The sequence below is a fragment of the Rhinolophus sinicus genome, linkage group LG03, assembly GCF_036562045.2.
Source record: "Rhinolophus sinicus isolate RSC01 linkage group LG03, ASM3656204v1, whole genome shotgun sequence".
NCBI classification, from domain to species: Eukaryota; Metazoa; Chordata; class Mammalia; order Chiroptera; family Rhinolophidae; genus Rhinolophus; species Rhinolophus sinicus.
The window spans coordinates 23951759-23975805 of NC_133753.1; the positions used below are offsets into that span (position 1 = coordinate 23951759).

A 24047-nucleotide genomic window follows, 5' to 3' on the forward strand; every position below is an offset into this window, starting at 1 on the left:
GCTCTGTATGTTTCTGGGTTCTACCTGGAACTATCCACAAGAAAGGAAATACTTTGCAGAAGGCCATGCTTTCCAATAACGAGCAATCTGGCAAGAACCTGAGAACCTGAACGGCTTAAAGGCTGCCTGCCAGAGCGCTCTGCATCTCTATACGCCTTCTCTGCAACCTGGATTAAAAAATCAACAGTTCAAGTTCAGTACTAAGGCAACAAGCTCCTTAGTTCCATGGAGTACATTAGCTCTGTCCATCATGGAGTCAAAGTGAGAGCAGGGGAAAATCAAAACGTAACAGCACAAAGGGAGAACGTAAAAAAAGGAAGGAAAGAAGAGAGGAACAGAGAGATCAAAAAAATAAAACATCATGTTACAGAATAGATGTGCTCCAGGGAACTGATGAGTATTTGCAATTGTCTCTACTAGTCTTCTTTAAGATACAAAGATAGAGAAGAAATCAGCAATAAAACAAAGATGAGTGTTTTGAACATCACTGAGACCTGTGTTACAACATGCGCTATGGAATCACTGAGCTATATAATGATCAATGAGAAAGAAGTTTTGGGATGTTCAGCTAGCATGCGATTACAACACACCATATAAAAAAAACAATAAAAATGAAATTAAGAAAACAAGAGCAAGGGGCCCATGCTGTATAGCCCATGAATCTCATCGGCTTTATCATGATGTTTATTGTTTTTAATCCTAGTACAATCAGCTACCAGTTACATACAGTAAAAAACAAGAACAGCCACAAAGCAATGATGATAGAGATAGTCCGTGACATTGTACAGTGGAGAAAATGTTTTCTGTTGGAATCCGTCAGCAGATCCCCACCTGGCTTCAGCAGTTAAGCTATCACTCCCTCCCTCCCCAAAATAGTTTTTTAAAAAAATTGTGTCTTGCTTGGGTACAGCAAGATTCTAATACCTCTTGGGGACACTGGAGAACTTTAAAAAACTAAAGCAGTAGAAACAAAACAAAAACTGAAACGTGGAAGCAAGGTGACACACAATGAAGCTCCATGAGGTCTTGGCTTCAGATCACCTCAAACCGAACCACCTGGAAAGAAAAGAAAAGGCTGTCACGCCAGGAAAGAACGGGCAGACAATTCAGTAGACCTTAATATCTCATGACTCCATTCCTTCGCAAATCTACAGAATCCATCCTTTCCTCAAGTCTTGTATTTTTATAAGTGAGCCAGGTTTGTAGAAAATTGCTTCCTTTCCCAATATCAACTGTATTATAAGTATTGGCAACTAGCACACACTTATTCGTTTAGAACCAGAAAATAATATAGAAAACGAAGCATTTTTAACAAAGCATACTGCCTTCTTTATCTCAAACCCTTCCAAACAACCACACAGTAGGTTACTAATGTGACTATGGACCCTTACCTTAGAGGAACAATTGACTCCGTTCAAAAACTAAGTCATATATATTTGGTTCGATTGAGGGCTTTTTCAGCCAGGTGACCACTTTCATCTGTGATCTTCTCCCAATCAGTCTGTCCGACCACAAAACCTATGGCCCTTTTCCTATCTGCATCCTTCTTTTCCTCCAGGTCTGCCCATCTCACCTAAAAAGAACACAGCATTAGGCTGGGCTTTAGAAAAAATAAGTATGCATAGGGCCTCTTCCTTCTATGGATAGTCTTAAGAGGTAGGATAACTAATATGAAACCAGGAGTTGAAAAATTAGAAATTAACTGGGAGAATTAGAGAAAGGCATATATCTTAAGTTACAGAAAGAAAACTCTCAAGTCCACCACCAAGCCTTCGCCATTCCAGCTCCCGCAGCTCTCAGCTCAGTCCTGTCCCCTCCATGTCCTCTGTCACTCCTTTTTAGTTCAATGACCTCATTTTTTACCTGAAGTAAAGCACTAACCTCTACCTAGTCTTCCTATCTGAATTCTCACTTCGTCCAATTCATTCTGCCAGAATGCTCTCCTTAAAATACAGTAGTGACTCTCATCTGTTTTAAATCCTTCCCTTACCTACAGAATAAAATCCAAACACACAGGGCCCTCTGAATGTGGCCCTGTCTACTCTCCTGCGGCATTTCTGGGCAGTGCCTACCGAACAACTTTCAGCTAGAAATGGCTTCTTAAATGTCAGTGTACCCTGCTAATCTACATATAGGTACTCTTATTGAGATTTACACTTTTTTTTTTTTGCCATTTATCTTAAACCGTAAAGAAAAATGTTATAGTACAGCAAAATCTTGACTGAAAGGTTTGAGATATATTTCACCTATTGTCACTAAAAATATTTCTAAAATGAATATTTCTAAAACAAAACAAGGGAAATGTTCACCTTCCAGTCATTACAGAAACACAAATTATAAGTATACCTGAGTTACAATTTTATACCCAACAAAGCAAGTGAAACTTTAAAAAAATAAATTATATTTTAAAACCTAACCATTCTGGTAAAATTCTAGTATGACCAACTCTACAGAATGACCTTTTTTTATGGTGGAAGTTAATCTCAGGAACCCACATGATATTTGTAAAAAGCTGAGTTATAGAAATCCAGAGCACCCAGGAAAGGAAAGGGTAATGAATTCCGCATTCCTTGCCACCTGTAGCTTCTCCTGGTGCTCTGATGTTGATTTTGGTGAGTGGTTTGAGGGTTAAAACTATGTGAAATGAGGGTGTGCGGCAGGGAGGAGAGTTAGAGTGGAGCCACTTTAAAGAACTAGGACGTGCTCACCCATTTTACAGAGTAAATTACATGGGATCACACATTCCTTACTGAAGAGGATGACAGTTGAGTAAAAAAAAAAAAAAAAAAAAAAATCTAGGGCAAAATATTTCTCATTTGAGATTATTTGTCGTCACCAGAACTACACCAAAATATTATTCCCAAGGAAGAGCTATTTTTACTTCTGTTGAACCAACCTTAAAACTGGAATGAGAGGTATCAATAAAAGTCATCCCTGGGTGGAGCTGGGCACCTAAAGGTCGCTAATCAGATCTCCCTTCCCCATCTCCTCCGGCTACACAAAGGTGGGCCTAGGGACTGTCAAGTATGTGAAAGAGCTTTGAAACCTGGAGTTCTCTGATGGTATCCACTGTAATGACGTTTTACTGGCTTTTGTATTTTCTTATAGTAAGTGTTCTTTTACTAATAAAGTACTGAGGAAATTCATAAAAAAGCAATGGTGCATAAAGATAATGATACATAACCTCATTAATTAAAGAAATGTAAAATGAGATCTTTTTTTCACCTCTCAGATTGTCAAATGTTTTTGATAACAGCACTGTGGGGGCAAGTGCAGAAAAATAGGCATTTACTTACATGTGGGTGTATAAATAGATGTAACCTTTCTGGAAAGCAATCTCACAATATCTGTCAGGAATGATAAATCATATTCTATGAGCTTGCAGCTTTAGTGCTAAAAATCCACCCCAGGGATTATAGATCGCTTTCAAAAAGATGCCAAGACATACACCATAATTTTCACCATAGTATTTATATTAGTAATAAAATGGAAACAGCATAGTTATCCACCAATAAGAGACTGGATAAATAACTGATTGTACACCAAACAACGGCACACTAGGAAGCCACTTAAGTAGGTCTGTATATACTTATAAAGATCAAGACAGATTAGCTGAAAAAGCTTATGCAGATCATATATAATACGATCCCTTTTGTTTTGTTAAGTTTGTTTTAAAGGATATACACAAATACCATTTTTGCTGAATTTGACATCTATGTGGAAGACCTATCCAACTTCATTTCTCTGCTTCCTTTCATAGCAAAGCTTCTTCAAAAAGTTGTCTATATGTGAAGCCTGTATTTATTCATTTCCTATTCCTTCCTCAGTCTGCTCCAAACTGGCGTCTGTCCTTCAACTCTCTAAGAAAACTTGACTGATTGTTGATCAATCAGCAATGATTGCCACGTGGCCAAATTCAATGGTTATTTCTCTGCTTCCAATTTACTTGTTTACTCTATATCATTTAAGACTATCCTTTACTTCCTGAAACATTTACCTATGTAAACTTCTAAATTTTGGAATCCTGAGTCCTATTACCATTTCTAACTTAATTGGTTCCTCATTGAACTTCTAATTTTTCACTCTCAAACTTATGGCTCCCTCCGTCTTCTCTAACTCAGTAAATGGCACCAAACACATGGAACATTTACATTCACTCCTGGACCCTCCACATCTCATCCATTAAGAAGTCCCACAGATTCTCTTTAACACTCTACTCTGTACCTGGCTCTTTTGCTCCGTGACAATATGGCACAAGTGGCCACTCCAAACTCCTTTAAGGTTGACAACATGCTAGCCATGTGAGGTTCAGTTCTCCATTTTTAAGTTATTTGTATATTTTGATCACACAATTTGTGGGGTCTGACTCACTTTTCTGATATGTAGTATGATATAGTATAAACTTAAATCACTCTAAAAAGAACATTCATATGCTTATCTGTCTATAACTTTTTTTTTAATTAAAGTTTATTGGGGTGACAATTGTTAGTAAAGTTACATAGATTTCAGGCATACAATTCTGTAATACATTATATATCTCACATTGTGTGTTCACCACCCAGAGTCAGTTCTCTTCCCATCACCATATATTATGTCTATACCTTTCTAAAACCAGATGCCTGAACAGGCCCTTCATCCATTGGCAGTTATTGACAAAGTCTCTTACCCTCTTCTTCCCAGGCTCAGAAGCGCGAGTATCATAATCATCAGGGAGCTGAAGATAATCCTCCATTCTGCTGGCAATTGCCTCCCAGTCACGTTTCCTTTTAGTACCAGTTCTCAAGCCATCCAACTTGTCTGAGGGACAAACACAGAGCCGCAGCATTAAGGAAGAGTGTGAGTTTGCACACAACACACAAACAAGGGAAAAGAAGGCTGGAACACGGTCAGAGGGCACATCCACAGTTTTGAGAGCAGCATCACTTGCAGATCCAAACTCTCTTCTCAGCTGAGATAATATCAAGTTCTGTATGATTTCCAGTGCTTATTTGGTGTTCATATTGGCAGCCACTACGTTACGATGTTGGTTTAAGTTACAAATACGGGCAGAGCAAGAAAAGGCACTTGTCTCCTGGCCTCCTTGCCCTCCACCCCTCAAACCACACATCAGCTCTCATGGTTTGAAGGAAAACGCAGAGTTGGGTTTTTCTAAAAACAGTTTCTTCCATTCTTTTTCTGTAACACAATATTAACAGCACCCGTCTGATCTGCAATCATGTGTGACACGCACGGTGTCATATGAAAAGCTGGTAGTACCAAGAACTTAATGAGCCAAGTTAATGTTTTAAAAGGTTTTTAGATGAACAGTTTCTTGGGATTTTGACCTCTGTGGGAAGATTCACCATGAGTTAATGTTTATGAGTAAGTTGACTGTACAAATCACCACTTTCTTTGGTTATACTGTGAAGTGATGTTGACCATTCTAAGGCTAAGGGCTAGTCAGCCAAAGTGACCAGGTCTGAATTTTCTTTTTGAATCCTCAATCTGAGGGGACTAGGCTTTCCAAGAGCCTAAAACTGTAATCAACTAAATGAACAGGGATTGTCAGTTCAGAAATTATGAGATACGAGTTTAGGGGTCTTTAAGAAGAACACGTGATAAAAATGGGTCTTTTTTATTGATTGTTAATACTGATTTGAATTCTACAGGTGAAATGTTATGAGTTACAGATATTTTTAGTTACATTGAAGCACTAAACTTTTGAATCATCTATAGCTATATAAACACACTATTAAGCAGGTCAATAAAGGAAAACCTAAAAACTTCAGAAACAATTAACTACACTTCATTGAACTCCATAAAGGGTGCAGAGTATATATAATAGAAATCTTTGAGGCACCAAGTTGGAGAGAACTTGATACGAAAAGTACAACGGAAGCAGAACTTGATACAAAAAGCACAACGGAGAGAGGGTGAATTTGTTTTAAATGTAAAAGTTGCACACACAACTAACTGTACCATACCATACAGGCTACAAAAACCGATAAGATTTTGCATAATTAGCAAAGCTTTTATTTCCTAAAACCCTCCCCCACACTATAGTACTTTACAAAACTCAAGAAATTTTTATCGTATCACTTTGGAAAAATTTTGACATGGATGCATGCGTTCAACAGAAACAGTCTCCTAATCTCCTCTGTAAATCACATGCTATACCAAATGGTTCTATCTACATGCGTATGACAGGCCATATTATAAAGGATCTTAAAGAAGTAACCCTTTGATTACACAGGGGCACAGGATATGGCAGTAGAAATGGAGTCCCACAAACAATAAAACTGTTCTCAGCTCAAGAGTGAACAGTATTATCGAAGAGTAGGAAGCTCCAATGCACTTATTAAATAAACTTTAAAAGATTTCCCAACTAACAACATCAACTTTGACATTAACATACTTCAAAGGAAAACATCATATTTCAATTCCAAGAATAGAGCATGGCCAGGCAACAATGCAGAAGGGCAGTGTGGAAAATGCAGTAACTTTTCCTCAGACACGGGGTATATGACAAGAGTTACAGACCAGGAGTCCCATATTTGCAACAGAAATTTAGCAGAGCATGTATTCCTAGTCTGAACACCCTTGTTTGTAACGTATAATCTGACATTTCATTGTGCACAACATGTTTAGTTTTCCTTTTTGGGGCTGAAGAAAGGTTCATACCTCTTCCACATGGCATCCTGGAAACCCAAACACACAGAGATGTATGGCGTAAGGTGAAGGAAGAGGAACCTGGGGTGTTAGTTACAGAAGACGACTGGTGTCCAACACACTCATACTCATGATTTTTAGAGGCTTAAGTTTCAAAACATGAAGTTTTAAGATGAAGATGAAGGTTTAAATACCCAACTTGGCCGGTCCCAGAATTTTACCGTATTTTCAAAACAGTATATATTACTAACGCATAGCAGAAACATTTTTTTAGACACATTAATGTATTTGCTAAACATAAATTGTATTTCTGAAAATGTGTCCATCGTGAACATACAAGGGTATGTGCTATACAAATAATAACTGTGTTCCAACTGGGAAGAGATGAAACTCCCTGAGATGTAGAAGGTCAATACACAATAACTCATAAGCAGAGACAAACGACAGAGATGAGAAAAGCAAAAGGACTTGATATGGAGAAACCTAAAGCATGTGATTGGATTTAAGTAGCTTCAATGCTGAATCCCAGTATCCGATGTGGCATATAACACCCACCCTTGCATTAGGGTGCTTGGGTCCCAGCTGGGAAGGGTTAGTCAGGTGCGACTGAAGGGGGGCCACACACAGTCTACAACAACTCCATGACACCCATGCCAGATGCAGCTCAGGCCAGTTCTGAAAATTACAGCACTTCTAATTTAACACTCAAACATAGGCTGAATGAACTGTATATTGTACTTAACAAAATGAACACAGATCAAGAATCTGCAATGAGATTTAACCCACTCTTTGAAAGATTATAGGTAAGTGAGTATTTTCTCATTGGCAGACTCATTTGTGAATCAAAATTCCTCCGTTACCGACTCAGCCCTTCTGGCGCAATGTGTGGCATTGCTAAAGCTTACTATGTTTCCATCCAGCACAATCATGTCAGCAAAAGTAACTTAAGAATGTCAGTAAAGTACTCAGAAAAATAAATTGGACCTGGTAATCAAATCTACTGAATTTGTTATGATAAGGAAGGCAACATAAATAGGCTACTTCTCATATGATGATCCTATTTTAGAGAAGAATCGTCTCAGTTGGCTGCATGAACCAACCTCAAAGAAGCAAGTACTTTCAAGAATGCTCACATTCAATTTGCCTGTCTCCAGAGGAGGATTAGCTCTCACGAACACAGTGGTGCCAGATGCAAGTCATTATACGAAACATCAGTGTCACTCTTATTAAAAATAAATAAAAACCCAACTGCAAACACGTTAGAATTTATTTTCTAGATTCATTATTAGATCTTCAGTGCCTTTCACTGAAATGGTTTACTTAACAAATCCATTTCTGGAATTCATTGTGCAACATTCTGTTTTTAAAATGTACTGAATTTGTACAAAATGCATTTCCTGAGAAGCAAATGGTAGATAGGCCAGATTTTTTTTTTCCCCCCGAAATCAATACCAAGATTAACGGCATCTTTTCTTGAGTAATCACAACTAAATTCCATTTTCCTTTCTCTTTAAAAATTAGGAAGGAAAACAGAAAACAGGCTCAAGTTTAAAAAAGCATTACCCTAGATCATATATTACGTAAGGCCTCTGGTTATATGTGCAGCTACATTATTTGTCACTTTTGCAACCCCTTTGTCTCTTTATGATCTCTCTTTGCCCCAAAAGATAATCACTATTTAGAGAACCAGAAAAGAGGGACATGATCTTTCAGGTTATCCTAAAAGTACAGAACTTCAAACATTCTTAATCTAATGTCAAAATAAGCAGATCTAAAGCATTATCATTAAAAGTGAGTTGATATTATTTTACTACATATTTAATTGCATTTAAACACTTATAAATGCTTTAAAAGTTTAGGAGATAGTTGGTCATGAAGATTTCCCACAGAGGGAAGACTAGTAGAAAAATATGTCAGTAACCATATATAATTTTTCCAGGAGACACACTAGAAAAACATTCTAGACTTTACAACAAAGCACCTATCCCAATAATATAATAATACTACAGTTTACAGAACTATATTTTAACATAGGACCTGGTCAGTATCAATTGCCAACATGATCAATTGGGCAAAATAAAGGCATAGCCTATGTGACTATGTATAAAATGCACATCTAGGACATCAGGAACACAGATAATGGGTGCCGAACAGTAAAGCAGCTGAGTGACTGAAATCTGTTCTCTGAATTTAAGATATTTAGATGGATACTTCAGTTCTGGAATAACTGCATGGTACCAGGAAGAGAAACGCAGGGACCAACAGCCACATTTCATATATATATATGTAAGGTCAATCTTCTCAAAAAGTCCTTGTCACATTTTCTTAAATTATTTATTAATATATCTAAATCCACATGTTAAATGGTTTTAAGTGAGGTAAAAACAAAAACAAAAAAACTGAAAAAATGTTTTGCAGTATTACCATGAAATATTGGGAAAAAATCCATTGGACATGTATGATTTTCTGCTTGACAGATAACCTCATAGTAAGCAACTCCAATTTTTGATTTAGACAATCACATTAACCAGTTTACCTTGTAATCTGGCACTAAAGACAAGTTGAAGGAAAATATAAATGGAATCTTATAAGCAGCCTCCTCAGAAACCTGAATTATGTATCTATCACCCTCTACCCAGAAACTCTTAATTTATTTTACAAGGAAAATAACTGCCTTTTAATTGAATTTTAAGCTTCAATATTTATTATTAGTGGTACTACTACTACCCAAAGTATTCATATTCCAGTTCAACTTTGGACTGCAGTTAAATATTCTTTTAGAAAAGCAGAAATCTCATTGGCACCGACATTTCTAATTAATATAAAAGAAAGGATTTTAGAAGTGACGGTATTTTATTACTAAATTTACCACATATTTCTGCTTACTCTAAAAACTTTAAGTGGTATTGAAGGTAGTTCTTTTAAAATACCCTTCTTTCACTTTGTCACAAGATATGACTAGTTAACTTGAAAGCTAACAAAATAGACCAAGGATGTAAGGTAGGCCAAAAATCTTAATTTAAGCAGAAATTTTGGGAAATTTGTTCTTACAGCAGAAAGATCTATGACCATTACCATCAGGTATCACATATAAAAACAGGAAAAAGGAAATACCCACCTAGCTTTGCCTCAGATGTGTCCATCTCCCATTTGCTTTTCGGAATGTAACCCTAAATCGTACACAGAAAGAAGCTCGAAGGGTTAGAAAGAGACACATACATGCATATCACTTTTGAACTGGAAAAGCATTAAAACTGGGAATGGATTCAGTTTCCACTCACTAGTTATAAATATATCCCTAGGGAAAACAAAGTCTCATTATCTTTGAAGAAACTGAATTATCAAATTCACCAAACTTCACAGCCCAGATTTCAGAGTAGTCACTTCAGAATAGTATGAAGGCGCTTGGAGGCAGCTACAGTTCAAGACACACAATTGTAGTCTGAACAACAGCTGTATAGTAAATATGGTAAGAATGTACGGTAGTTACTGTGCTAACATTAATATCATTCAGAGTAGCAGAGGATTTATAATACTAGCTAGGTTCTTTTCTAATTCAACTGCTATTCTCAAGTGATAGTAGTAGCCATGAGGTCCAAAGAGTATTTTTCAAGACAGTTACTTTATAGTCTAGCATAATTGCAAATACTCAAAAGAAAGGAGAAAGCTTGGTATCACTGAACAAGTCTGAAGTTCAACTTCATTTTAAAGTGACTCAATCCATTTACTAGTTAGATCTTACAAAGGCTAATTTAACTGAATCTGTTTCAGAGCATTTCTTTTTCATTAGTTGGAAACTGTTTATTATTTCTGATGTCTTTTAAAATTATATTTTCCTATTACATGAAAAACCAGACATCGCCACAGGCAATTTGCATCTTATTTAATAAAATAACTGGGTAATTCATTTCAAATGAAGTCCCAAAAGATTTTCAAATTTCCCAATGTACCTATTTAACTATGTAGTAATCCTTTCAGTTTATTCACCTGGCAAGTGTATGCTTTTTCCATGTAACTTACTATGATTCCCCTTTTCTTTTATTTGGACTCTATTAGACCCTAACATACAGAACTTCAAGACTAGGATTTATTATGTAGAACAGATTCATCACAGGTGTCAGGATCTCCTTTTAAGAATCACTGTGTCTCTACTATTGGCAATGTTCAAGGTCATAGAACAGACTGACACACAGGTAAGTTGGAAAGTATGTTGAACATTTCACAACAATAGCTTCTGTACAAGAGTTTAGTAGAGCATTATCATTCTTCCAGGAAACCTATAGGTCTTATACATTTCTAGTATTTCAGCCAGACTAATAATTCAATTTCAACTCATTAGGTAGTATTTCAGGTTATAAATTAATACCATCTTTTTCAAATACATTTTGAGAACAAACCAAGACAAAGCTATGCTGAAGTGATGGTGCTGAAAGTTAAGTATTGATGAAATTTGTACAAGTTATACTTCAAAAATCATCTGAAAACCTTAAGCATCCCTAGAATAATTATAAATTTTGAGTCATATCTACCAGGTTCACTGAAGCACCAATGAAGGCAAACTATCAAACCAATGTTTCCCAAAACGAGTCTCTTAACCAAGAAAAGCTTGGCTTTCACCCAGCTGTAGTAATCAGTACAGAGTAGAAAATGCAAAGTTTACTGAGAATTGCATTAAATGGTCTGAATGACATGAGACTTGCTCTTAACCCTGTGGTTAAAATTCTCCAAGAATCTTTTACTCTTGGAATAGAACCCAATAGTAGAAGATCTGGATTCCGCATTTTGACTGGGTTAAGAGCAGTTTTATAACAAAGATAAGCGAAACGAGCATGTTAATCTACCCCTGCTGGAACTACCCTGTTCTTACTTAAAACGACATCACCTTCTCGCCGCTTAAAATGGAAAGCCACTTGGAAAGAAAAGAGATAGTCCAGCAGGGTAGAGTTCTAAGGCTTCCTTGCCATGTTTCTGATATAAAAATATAGTATTACAGTGTGTTTTATTTTTTAAAATAAAAATGCACTCAATAGAAAGTTCTAAGTTTTGACCTATACCTAAGTAAGTCATATTATGAATCAAATCCTGAACTGAAATATCCACAAAAGGAAGACAGAGCTTCAGAAAGCTAACTATATATATATATATACACACACACACACATATATATATATATATATATATAGACTTCTCACATGATCACTTTCCAGAACACACGCTGCAAGCAGCTAAAGAGGTCATTAGCTATGTTCCAGAACAGCGTGGACCTTTTAGTGAATTTCCTGCTTACATTTTAGGTCATAGATGTCAAAATACAACTTAATTAAGAAAAATACCTTGTTCAAAGAAAGAAGAAAACATACTGAGATTCAAATGACATTAACTTTAAAGCTTATTTTTTAATCCATATAAGAAATCTAGGAATGTAGAGGTTGACACCATCTCTATATAAACACACAGTTGCTATCCATAGTCCTCTCATACATGGGTTTAATGGGACCACTTCTTAAAGACTCTGTATTCTCTAGGGGAGTAGGAATCAGGGTTCTCACTTTGTACATTTTCAGAATAATATGAGAAGCAGCTGTAGCAAAGGCTGAAATAGTAAACAAACCGAATAATATTCTGAATTATAAAAGCAACAGTATTTCATGGCATTGCTAATCTTTGTACCTCATTTGGCAAACACTGAAAAGTAATATAATTCTATAGGTCGCATATTCATGAATGACAGGGTAAGGCAAACATATCTAGGAGGTGTGATCAAAAGCATTTACAGTAGGTACACGGGAACTTGGAACTCACACTACGCAAGCCTCTAATCAGCCTAGGCAGAATGCATTGATTGCCTACACATCAAATTATTTTCCTAAAACGCAGAAGAACAAATCCAGCAGTCTGTGGCAACCCTCTGCCTCCTCATTCAATAAGTTCTTCTGCCTCAGTTGACAGAAACTCAATTGTGAGATCTTGTAGCAAAGAGACAATTATGCATATGTTGGGTAGGCTATACCACATATCTGCTGGAATGTAAGAACACCCTTTCAAATGTAATTGATTTTCTTAAAAAGTATACTTCCCTAAAGCCACCCACAAATAGATGAGCGAGTACAAGGGTAAGATTCTTAGCATTATTAAAATTTTCACGTAACAACGCAGTAGAGGGTTCTTTTGGTCAGGGGAAAAATAAAAAGTATCCAAAAGTCTCCTTGAAGATGATTATGGAAACTTTTACCATTAAGGTTTATAGCGACAGAATAATCTGACCATAGATCTGAATTTAAACCCCTAAGAATTTTAATAAAGAGACATTTTGTTCAAAGTGGTTGGTCTGTCTCCTACCAGTTCGTTTTCCTCTTCCTCTGCATCTTTCTTTTCTTCCTTCTGTTCTTCGATATTTGCATCAAAATCTTCCATCTCTACCTACACCACCCCAATAATCATAATAATAATAAAAAAAGATGGAGTTAACATTTAGGAAAATGTTGAGTCCCTCATTGAGATATGAAATGAGCACAGTTGCCCAGAGCAAGACAGCACTGTTACATACTAAGTAATTTTTAACTACCTAAACTTTGAAACAGAACAGATAAAACGCAGAATGATATTTCTGCCTTTCCTTTTCCTGGGATATCTATGTTTACAGATTCCTATGAAGTTAAGTATAATGATCTATCCTAAGTTGATGGTTATGTTTTGAATGCCTATGAATTACTAGGATTTCTTTTTAAAACCTTTAGCTAGTATTCCAATTAAGTAAAACATATATATGATTCAAATTTCAAAATGTAAGAAAGGGTACAATGAAAAGTGAGACGACAGAAGCTTGGTCCAGGATGGCAGCAATGCAAATAGAGAGTAGATGGATTAGAGAGGTATTTATAAGGTCAAAGTGAAAACACTTGTAGACTGATGACTTGGTGGAGGGATAGGGTCAAGTGTTGGTATAACTGACAATAAAGAGTCAAGGATAATGTAAAGTAAAAAGTCAAGATTTCAGCACCAAAGTGATTGGTGGGTCTAATTACTAATATAGAGAATACTAACTAAAAAAGGAACAGGTTTAGATGAATTACATACTGGATAGGTTGAATTTGAGGTGTACTAAGGTAATATATGTTTTTTGGTAGAAAATTGGGAAAATAATGGTAGAATGATAAAAATCATCTCCACTCAGATATAATTAAAATACTAATAAAATGGATTCTGGTCTTTACAACTTACTATTAAGGGCACATAAGTGGCAATCCAAACTACCAGTAGAACGTGCAAAGTAAAAATAGAGCCTAGGATAGATACAGCCCTATAGAACACCAACATTTAAGGGTTGGATAGCAAGAGAAGCCAGCAAAGAAGACCAAAAAGGAATGGGCCAGAGAGACCAGAGGAAAACCAGGAGAAGGTGGAATCATAGAAGTCAAGAGAAAAATGTTTTCAAGAAGGTGAACAGGGTCAATTATGTCATATGTGGCTGCAAAATTAAGCAGCAGGAGAAGTGAGAATTGTCCACTGTCATGAAAATCTTTGGTGAGAGAGTCTCTGGAGAATGGCTGGGGCAGAAGCCAGAAGGAAATGGGTTGAGGAATGGCATGGAGGTAAAATCACATAGAAATATAATGACAACATTGAGTATAGATAACGCTCATTCATAGCAGGAGGTCGAACAAAACAGAAGTACACAACTGATTATAAGAGAAAAATCTTTCCTTTTCCATGATAAAGATTTACTTCCACCAAATTAATAATTAATTTAGGCAAGAATTATCAATGGATAAAAATTTGTTGGGGGAACAGAATATTAACAATTTCAAAGTATCTCCCTACAGATTATTTATTACAAAGAAAAACAGACAGGTAGAAAAATTTGATGGATTCCACGTGAACCAAGTGATCGACATTTAAATCACCAATAATGAAAAAAATTGACACCATCTGGCTCCTGATATGATGCACGGAGACACACATCACTTATATAGTATTCTTGCTAATGTTTGACCTAAAACTAATAATGTGAAAACAATCAGACAAACCCAAATTGAGGGGCAGACTACAAAACTGGCCTATAACCTTCAAAAATTCTTTGCCTTTCGTAACAATGATGTGGCTGAGAAACTACTTTTTATATTAAAGGACTGGATCCTGGATTTTAAAAAATTGCTATAAAGCAATTATGGGAATAACTGGTAAAATCTGAATATGGACTGTATGAGATAATTCAGGAAATTTATACTACTCAGTATAGCATTTTATCAATGTTAAATTTCCTGAATTTGGTCATCGAGACTTCTAGTTTTTGAAGAGAATGCCCCTGTTCCTGGGATACCCATTGAAATATTTAGGGGTGATAGGCTATGAGGTCTGCAACTTAACTCTCAAAGGTTCCACAAAAATAGTGATAACAATAGTAATAATAAGAAGAAGGAGGAGAAAAAAGAGGAAGGGGGGGATTTTATCTATATAGAGAATAATATTACAAAGTATTAATTGGTGAATCTCAATGAAAGTTATACAGGTATTCTTAAGACTATTCATGCAACTTTTCTTAGTTTAAACACTTTTCAAAGTAAAAGAAAGTTAAAAAAAAAAAAAGGTCATTTATGCACTGCCCTTGAGCCAAAGGACACTCACCTCTTCAATAGCAGCATCTTGCAGCAAAGAACGAATGTCCAGACGCATCATATGACGAGGTGCAGTTTCCCAGTGATCAGCCATCTATAGAGAGATTCAGGTCAACTTATCTCTACTCAAACAAAGACCAAGTGAGCATCCAATACAAGTTAATTAATTCTGTAAAGTCTAACAGGCTAGTTCCAGGCAAAGCTAGGCCACCTCTTTTACTTAGATACAAAGGATAAGAAACATTTACTAAAGTAGATAGAAAAGATATTTTGAAAGTAAAGGGGATAAAAAGAACTTTCAGACAACAGTGATAATACAGCCTAAATGAAATTTAGAATGCAACACCTACTATGTTTCCAAAAATCACCTTATTTATTTCTTTAAGCTTTCTTCCATGAATATTTCTCTTGCCACAAGTCTGGTTATCTACACTCATTTCAGCCAAATACACCTAAGAAAGAATGAATAATGATTACGCAAACAAATGCAGCACTTACATGATAACACAATGTACTCTAAACATTTTTAAGTCTATACCTCAAATCCCTTGGTTTTTGCTGCACTCCAAAACTGGTCAAAATGTCGAACTTGGTCATTGATGGCATCCAGGATGATGAAGGGGAAAAAGCCATCATCCAGAGTCTTTTTGAAAGTTTTGAACATGCTGGTGCGATAGGTCTCCTCCATCTCAGCTTCATATTCATATTCCATTACCTACGATCCCCCCAGAGAGATATGGAGTTAGCAAAAGCGAAGCATCATCCTAAACCTCTTCCCTGTTAGCATCTGGAGAGAGATGACTTTGTAGTCATACTACACCTGAGTACTAAACTTTGTTTTTTAAAAAACGAGAATTCTTTGTCCTCAAAAAAAGCCCTATGTCTTTCTGAACACATTTTTCTTTCACTGTTGTTGACGAATGAGGATATAATCTGAGAGAAATATACCACACCTTCTTTTTCACTTTCTTCCCAGAATCTGGATCTTTTTCTTCTTTTTCCACTTCAGTGATGAAATAATCATCCAGGCTTAGAACTCTGGGTGCAGGTCCTCCAAATTCTACCTCTTTATCCTAAGAATCATATCATCAAGAAAGCAGAAGAGAAGTTATAGAATAAATTAATGAATGTTCACACTAAAGTTCTTTCTCTTGGCTAAATAATAATGCAATCTTCTGGTGGTTTCAAATTAAGCAGAAGCAAAAATGTTTGTCTAAGCAGATCAAAATTTATATGAGACAGCATCTACCACATGGACCAACTAGAATGGATCAAATGGGAAATATCTGTATTTTGCTGCTTGCTAAGAATAAAAAGGCTAGGGGCTAACAACAGTAACTGATTCGTTGGCTTTCCCATACTCACTCGAATAAGTTTTGCAACATGTGTCTTTCCACTGCCAGGCAATCCTCTCATTATAACAACAATCTGAAACACAATGAAAAAATAATTAGAAGATTTTTTTTACAATGAAATCTTACTGTTAACAATGATCTATCATTCTCCAGGAACAGACCACATGATATATATCATGAAGCCAACCTTAATAAATTTGAAAGGATAGGAATAATACAAACTATACCTCTGACCATAATGGAATAAAATCAGAAATTAATAGAAAAAATTTGGGAAATTCACAAGTATTCGGAAATTAAACACCATATTCCTAAATAACCAATGGGTCAAGGAAGAAATCAAAAGAAAAATCAGAAAATACTTTGAAATATAAAAAAATGAAGACACAACATATCAAAATTTATGGGATGCAGCTAAAGCAGTGCTTATAAGGAAATTATAGTTATAAATGTCTAATTTAAGGAAATTATAGTTATAAAATTATAAAGATCTCAAAACAATAACCTTCAACCTTAAGATAGAAAAAGATGAACAAATTAAACCTAAAGCAATGAAAACGAAGGCAATACCAAATATTAGAAGAGACGTTAATAAAATAGAGAACAGAAAAATAAAGAAAATCAATGGAACCAAAAGCTGGTTCATTGAAAAGATGAACAAAATTGACAAACCTTTAGCTAGACTGACTAAGAAAAAAAAAGAGAGAAGACTCAAATTATTAGAATCATAAATGAGAGGACATGACTACCAACCTTACAGAAATAAAGGATTATAAAGGAATACTATGAACAAATGTATGCCAACAAATTAGATAACTTAGACAAAATGGACAAATCCCTAGAAAGATACAGACTACTGAAACTAACTCAAGAAGAAATAGACAATTTGAATGGACCCATGACAAGTGAAGAGATTGAATTAGTAATCAAAAAATAAAAGCTAAAAGCCCAGGCTCAGACGGCTATATCACAGAATTCTAACAAATATTTAAAGAAGAATTAATACCAACTCTTCACAAACTCTTCCAAAAAACAGAAGAGGAAGGAATAATTCCTAACTCATTTTAGGAGGCCAGCATTTCAAATCAAGCAGATACCCCGATACCAAAACCAGACAAAGATATCACAAGAAAACTACAGATCTCTCTTATGACTATGAATGCAAAAATCCTCAACAAAATATTAACAAACTGAATTCAGCAACATATAAAAAGAATTACACACCACGACCAAGTAGATTTCAACCAGGGATTTAAATTAACATCTGAAAAGCAATTAATGTAATACATCATATCAACAGAATAAAAAACAAAAATCATATACAACAGAATAAAATCACATACAATAAAAAACAAAAATCTCATTCAACAACAACAAAAAACATTCAATAAAATACAACATCCTTTCATGATAAAAACATTCAACAAAGTAGGAATGGTAGGCAACCTTCTCAACCTGATAAAGGGCATCTATTGAAAACCCACAGCTAACATCATACTTAATGGTGAAAGACAAAGTTTTCTGCCTAAGATCAGGAATAAAACAAGGATGCCTATTCTCATTACATCTATTTAACACTGTACTGGAGATTCTATCCAGGGCAAATAGGCAAGAAAAAGAAATAAAAGGCATTCAGATTGAAAATGAAGAAGTAAAACCACTTCTATCTGCAGATGACATGATCTTGTATACAGAAAATCCTAAGGAATCCACTAAAAATCTATTAGAACTAATAAATGAGTTCAACAATGTTGCAGGATATAAGATCAATATGCAATAATAAACTGAGTTTCTATTCAATTGAACAATCCAAAAATGGAACTAAGCGAACTATATCAATAACATTAAATGTGAATGAATTAAATAATCCAGTTAAAAGGCAGAAATTGTCAGACTGCATAAAAAAACATGATCCAACATATGTTGTCTATAGGAGACATACTTTAGATTCAAAGACACAAACAGATCAAGAGTAAAAGGTAAAAGGATGGAAAAAGATTTATCATGCAAACAGAAACCATAGAAACGCTAGAGTAGCTATACTAATAATAGATGAAACAGATTTTAAAACGACTTATATACATACATATATGGAGTCAAAATATCTGATGGAAATCTCCACTATGAGTTTACTGAAATGGAATCTAATTATTCTGCAACATAAGTTTAACAATTTATACATCTGGAGGTCAGTAGGAAAATAAGCCTAAGCTAATCAAGTCTCCTAATTCTCCCTCTTTTTGTTTCACATAAGACCAAATCTACTTTTACTCTCTCAAAAATGCAATTAATTGAGCTCTTATAAATTATTCTCTAAAGTTTCAACATCTTCTTTTCCAAGCAATTAAGCTCTAACCTTTTTAGATTCTATAGGGTAGGAAATTTATGAGGTTATATGATGATTTGGAGATGGCAAGATACTTTGAATCTGTATGTCACAGAAATGTAGAGAAATTCTGTTCAGGATATTAAAAAGACCTCTTATCAGCTTCTGATGCACAAGAAAACTAATCAACTACATAGGACTCACTCTCTCAGGTCTACTCTCTCTGCCAGGTGGTTTCAAAATATCGTCCACATTCTTAGATTCAGGCTTCTTCTCAACCCGTGGAGCTGGAGGTGGCTGGTGGCTTAGTGAAGGAGCTGGCAGGGGCATTCGCTCCTCTGGGTAAGTTCTTCTTTCTCCTAGGATTCCAGCAGTTGAACAAAATTACTATTTATATAATAATAATTTAAAATTTTAACTCTCTTCATTCATCCTAACGTAATATAATTCATAATGATTTGGGGTCCACTTTTAACCTTAATTAGAGAAAGTGTAAGTAACGTAAATCTATTGAAATCAAGAAAATGAAAAGACTTAGGTATGATTTCAGGCAAACAGAAATGTTTTGAAAAATATTAAATTCATCCTTGTTTGTATTAAATTTAGGAAAAAGTTAAGCAATAGGACACAGAAAAATAACATATACTTTGCTGGATAGCCCCAAGTATGACTTACAGTCTGTAACTTTTGCTTTACAGTTTTAAGAACAAGAGTCACCAGCTTAGGAAAGCTTATTCTTATAAATAGGTTATGAGTTTCTAGTGTAATTTATAGTAGTGAAAAACTAAAAGCAACTTAAATATCCAACAATAAGTCTTATATTTTATCCACTCAATAAAATATCGTAGAGCATTAATAGGTTTCGATATGGAAAAACATATACGGTACAATATCAATGGGAACAAGAATGATAAAGAAACTGTATTTATACTTTGATTGCAACTTCATTAATAGGTATGTGAAGAGGGAATGAAAGGAAATATATAAAATTATAATAGCTATGATTTGGTGGGTGGTGGGATTATAAGTGATTTTGTCTCTATTTTCCAAAATTTCTTTAATAATATAAAAAAGCAATTTGTTTTATTTCATTAATTACATTGCTATTTTTGATAATGTTGCCATCTCTGAGAAATCTGTGAGTGCATTTTACTCTGAAAGTTTAAATCCGTATCTAATAGCTACAACAGAAAACATTTCCTGTTATTTACATTCTCAACACTCTTACAGTTAATAAAGCATTGCTCTACCTCCAAACATGGATGGTCCTTCATAGGCTGGTCGGTCAGACTTTCGGTCATAGGATGGCCTATCAAACCCCCCTCTTCTGGATGAGGAATGGTCTTTTTTGTCTCGATATGACTGAGTCCTAGAAGGTGTTAACAAGAAATGGTTTGGTAAATAAAAAATAACTGGAGGTCTCTATCTTATAATACAACACCATTTTACGCTTAATTTTCCCTGAGTAGTTACTTATAATCAATATTTGTATTTTTATTTTGCTTTTCCATTTAGATCTACCTTGCATACACACATATAAAGAGCTCACAAATTGCAAAAACAAATTGTCTACTAATTAAGTAATGGCTGCACCTTTATTGACAATTCTATTTCCTTTCCTTTCTGGCTATCTCCTTCTCCCGTTTAATTCTCTGGAATTCAAGCTGGCAAAACTCAAGTACTGTTTCCTGAAAATTGGTCCAGAACTGCTCTTCCTTCTCCAAATTATACACGAGAATATGAGGTCTGACAATTAAGTTTGCGAACTCATCCTAGCAAAAGTGCTACATACCTCATTGCTGAATATCACTACAGTCACCTTTGAAGTACTCCCCTTGGGAAGCTATGCACTGATGCCAGCGCCTAGTCCACCTTCAAAGCAATTTTGGAACTCTTTTTCTGGAATGGCCATCAGAGCTGTCATTGTATTACCCTTGATGTCCTGAATGTCATCAAAATGTCTTCCTTTCAATATTTCCTTTATCTCCGGGTAAAGAAAGAAGTCACTGGGGGCCAGATCAGGTGAGTAGGGAGCGTGTTCCAATACAGTTGTTTATTGGCTCAAAACTCCCTCACAGACAGTGCTGTGTGAGCTGGTGCATTGTTGTGATACAAGAGCCATGAACTGTTGATGAAACGTTCAGGTTGTCTAACTTTTACACGCAGCCTTTTCAGCACTTCCAAATAGTAAACTTGGTTAACTGTTTGTCCAGTTGATACAAATTCATAATGGATAATCACTCTGATATTAAAAAAGGTTAGCAACATGGTTTTGACTCTTGACTTGGACTGATGGAACTTTTTTGGTCGTGGAGAATTGGCTGACTTCCATTGTGCACTTTGACACTTTGTTTCAGGGTCATATTGGTCCACCCATGTTTCATCACCAGTGATAACAAGGCCCAAAACATTGTCTTGCCTCTCCCAAAGGTCTTGGTAAACTTTGACTCTCTTTTGCTTTTGTTCATTGGTGAGCTCCTTCTGGACCATTTTTACACACACCTTTCTCATTTAAGATTTTCAGTTAAGATTTTCCTAACAGTTTCTCTATCGATGTTTACTTGGTCTGCTATGCTTCTCACAATCAGCTGACAATTTTGACGCACAATTCGACGAATTTTTGCAATGTTTTTGTCAGTTCTGCTCGTTACTGGAAGCCCTGACTGCTCTTCATCAGTGACGCGTTCTCTCCCCTCATAAAAAAGTTTAATCCATTTGTACACTGCCATTTTCTTCATGGCATTATCCCCATAAACTTGGACTAACATGACCCTGATTTTACTTCCACACTTGCCAAGTTTAACAAGACATTTAATGTTTGTTCGTTGCTCTAATTCAAGCTCAGACATTCCCCTGACGGCACATAAAAACATGCAACAACAATAATGAACGCCACTCAGCAAGACACCCCCACACACTGACACGAACACAGCTGTGAGACACTGATATACCAAGGCTATGAAACCTTACCGAGCTGTTTGTACAGTGCTGCCAATGTAAGTGCATGGTGGCAAGTTCACGAACTTAATTGCCACACCTCATATGTCATTTAGTAAATTTTCTTTAGATACACTGACTTTTGCTGAACTTAAGTATATGGTGATTTGCACACCTAGCAAAGGTATTTTTCAGAGCATACCTATCATCTCGAGGTCGGCGTTCTCTGTCAAATCGATCCCGGTCATAGTCAATGACACCACGATCCCGGTCTCGGTCTCTATGTGTCTCCCGATCCCGTTTGAAATCTCGATGATCTGCCATGACATTACTTTGACGATCAAAATAAGGTTCACGGTCTCTGTCTCTGTCATAACGATCGCGTTGGCCTGCATGCTCTACAAAAACAATTAGTACAAAATAAGAACTACATTCCTTTTTCTGAAATAAAAGCAAAAAAGTACAAATCTAACTTTAGAACTAGTACAAATTGTTGCCCTAATTTCAATTTATGAATCTTTTAACTATACTAAAAGGAGGCCCAGATAATCTTACCAAAGGGAAAATCATATGATAATTTAGTCTTAAAAGATTTAAAAATACTGATCTCTCTGGGACTCCTACCTGTCTCAAAAGTTGATCTTTCAGGTAGTGGATCTGGGCGCAGAGTTATTCTTTCTCCATAGGGTATCTGTTCAACTTTATTAGTGGCTATGTCTAGTAAACAAAATCAGGGATAAAGCACTGTAAGGGTGAAGCTTCAGAAAGACGAAGCTGAAGCTAACAATTCCTTTAGAATCCCAAACACAAATATGCCACTGTTCCTTACCTCGGCCATGGCCATAATCAACAGTCTGCTGCACTGGTGGTGGCTTGGACATTGGTGGCATACCCATAGGCATTGGGCCAGGAGGGGGAATGGAAGGGTGAACAGGTGGGGGTGGTAACACTGGAGCAGATGGGATTGTTGCAGTGTCTGATTTAAACTCCGAATTCAGTCCTTGTTCATCATTTGTATCCCAGAGGCCATAGAAAGAGTCTTCATCCCAGCGCTCCTGTTCCACACCTGAAGTTTGTGGCTTTATCACTGGAGGAGGTGGGGGTGGAGGAGGAGGAGGAGGTGGGGGTGGTATTGGGATAGGCGGCCTGGTTACAGGAACAGATGATCTTGCTGGTGGAGCAGAGGGTCTCACAATTGAACCTGGTGGTTTACCCATAGGAGGGGGTGGTCTATAGGACCCTGGAGGCTGGAGAACAGAGTAAACAGCTTAGTGGATAAGGATACCACCATGTTTTTGTACATAAATGAAAATGAGTATCTGGTTCTCAATCCATAAAAGAAATGGACTCATTCAAAATTCAAAACTTCTTGTGCTTTAGGGAGAAAATATAGTTGGCCCTTGAGCAACACAGGTGTGAACTGTGTGGGTCCACTTACATATGAATTTTTTTTCAATAAATACTTGTACTGTTTTTGATCCGCAGTTGGGAGTCCACAGATGTGTGTGTGTGTGTGTGTGTGTGTGTGTGTGTGTGTGTGTTCGTGTGTGTGGGTTGGGGGGTAGTACAGGGAAGTGACTATATACACTGATCTATATTATTTTACACAGGGGACTTGAGTATCTGCCGAGTTTGGTATCCACAGGGGACCCTGGAACCAATCACCCCCAAGCCCCCATAGATACTGAGGGACAACTTAAGTTTTGGGGAGTTAAAAGTTACGTGCAGATTTTCAACTGCGTGAGGGAGTGGTGTCCCTAACCCCCATGTTGTTCAAGGGTCAACTGCATATGCAAATCACATATCTGACAAAGGATTTGTACTCAGAATATAAAAACTTCATAAGACAAATAATTTTAAAAATGGGAAAAGATTTGAACAGGTAGTTCTCCAAAGAAGATATATAAATGGCCTATAAGCACATGAAAAGATGTTCAACATCATTAGTCATTAGGGAAATGCAAATTTAATCCACAACGAGATACAGTTTCACACCTAGTAGAATGGCTATAATTAATAACACAGATAATAACACGATAGCAAATATGTAGAGAAACTACAGCCCTCTTACGTAAATTGCTAATGGAACTGTAATATGGTACAGCCACTTTGGAAAATGGTTTCTCAAAAAGTTAAACATAAGTATACCATAAACTGAGCAATTCC

General features: G+C 36.1%; 1 protein-coding gene across 6 annotated transcripts in view; it reads right to left on the bottom strand.

Annotated features, from left to right (window-relative positions):
- Nucleotides 1-643: 643 nt before the first annotated feature.
- YLPM1 (YLP motif containing 1) overlaps nucleotides 644-24047 on the bottom strand; it is a 59269-nt gene continuing 35865 nt past the window's right edge. The window contains exons 7-21 of one of the 6 annotated variants that reach the window (XM_019733491.2): nucleotides 22711-23128; nucleotides 22506-22598; nucleotides 22084-22279; nucleotides 20195-20313; nucleotides 19149-19303; nucleotides 16629-16691; nucleotides 16217-16336; nucleotides 15802-15978; nucleotides 15632-15715; nucleotides 15274-15357; nucleotides 12988-13068; nucleotides 9767-9818; nucleotides 4667-4797; nucleotides 1392-1573; nucleotides 644-1056 (exon numbers count right to left, since the gene is read on the bottom strand). In XM_019733491.2, the coding sequence (XP_019589050.2) occupies nucleotides 1427-1573; nucleotides 4667-4797; nucleotides 9767-9818; nucleotides 12988-13068; nucleotides 15274-15357; nucleotides 15632-15715; nucleotides 15802-15978; nucleotides 16217-16336; nucleotides 16629-16691; nucleotides 19149-19303; nucleotides 20195-20313; nucleotides 22084-22279; nucleotides 22506-22598; nucleotides 22711-23128 (1920 nt within the window). In that variant the 3' untranslated portion in view covers nucleotides 644-1056; nucleotides 1392-1426. Of the gene's footprint in view, nucleotides 1057-1391; nucleotides 1574-4666; nucleotides 4798-6521; nucleotides 6678-9766; nucleotides 9819-12987; nucleotides 13069-15273; nucleotides 15358-15631; nucleotides 15716-15801; nucleotides 15979-16216; nucleotides 16337-16628; nucleotides 16692-19148; nucleotides 19304-20194; nucleotides 20314-22083; nucleotides 22280-22505; nucleotides 22599-22710; nucleotides 23129-24047 lie in introns of those variants that run through there. The other 5 variants (XM_019733492.2, XM_074327205.1, XR_012494592.1 and 2 more) reach the window with 5 other exon arrangements.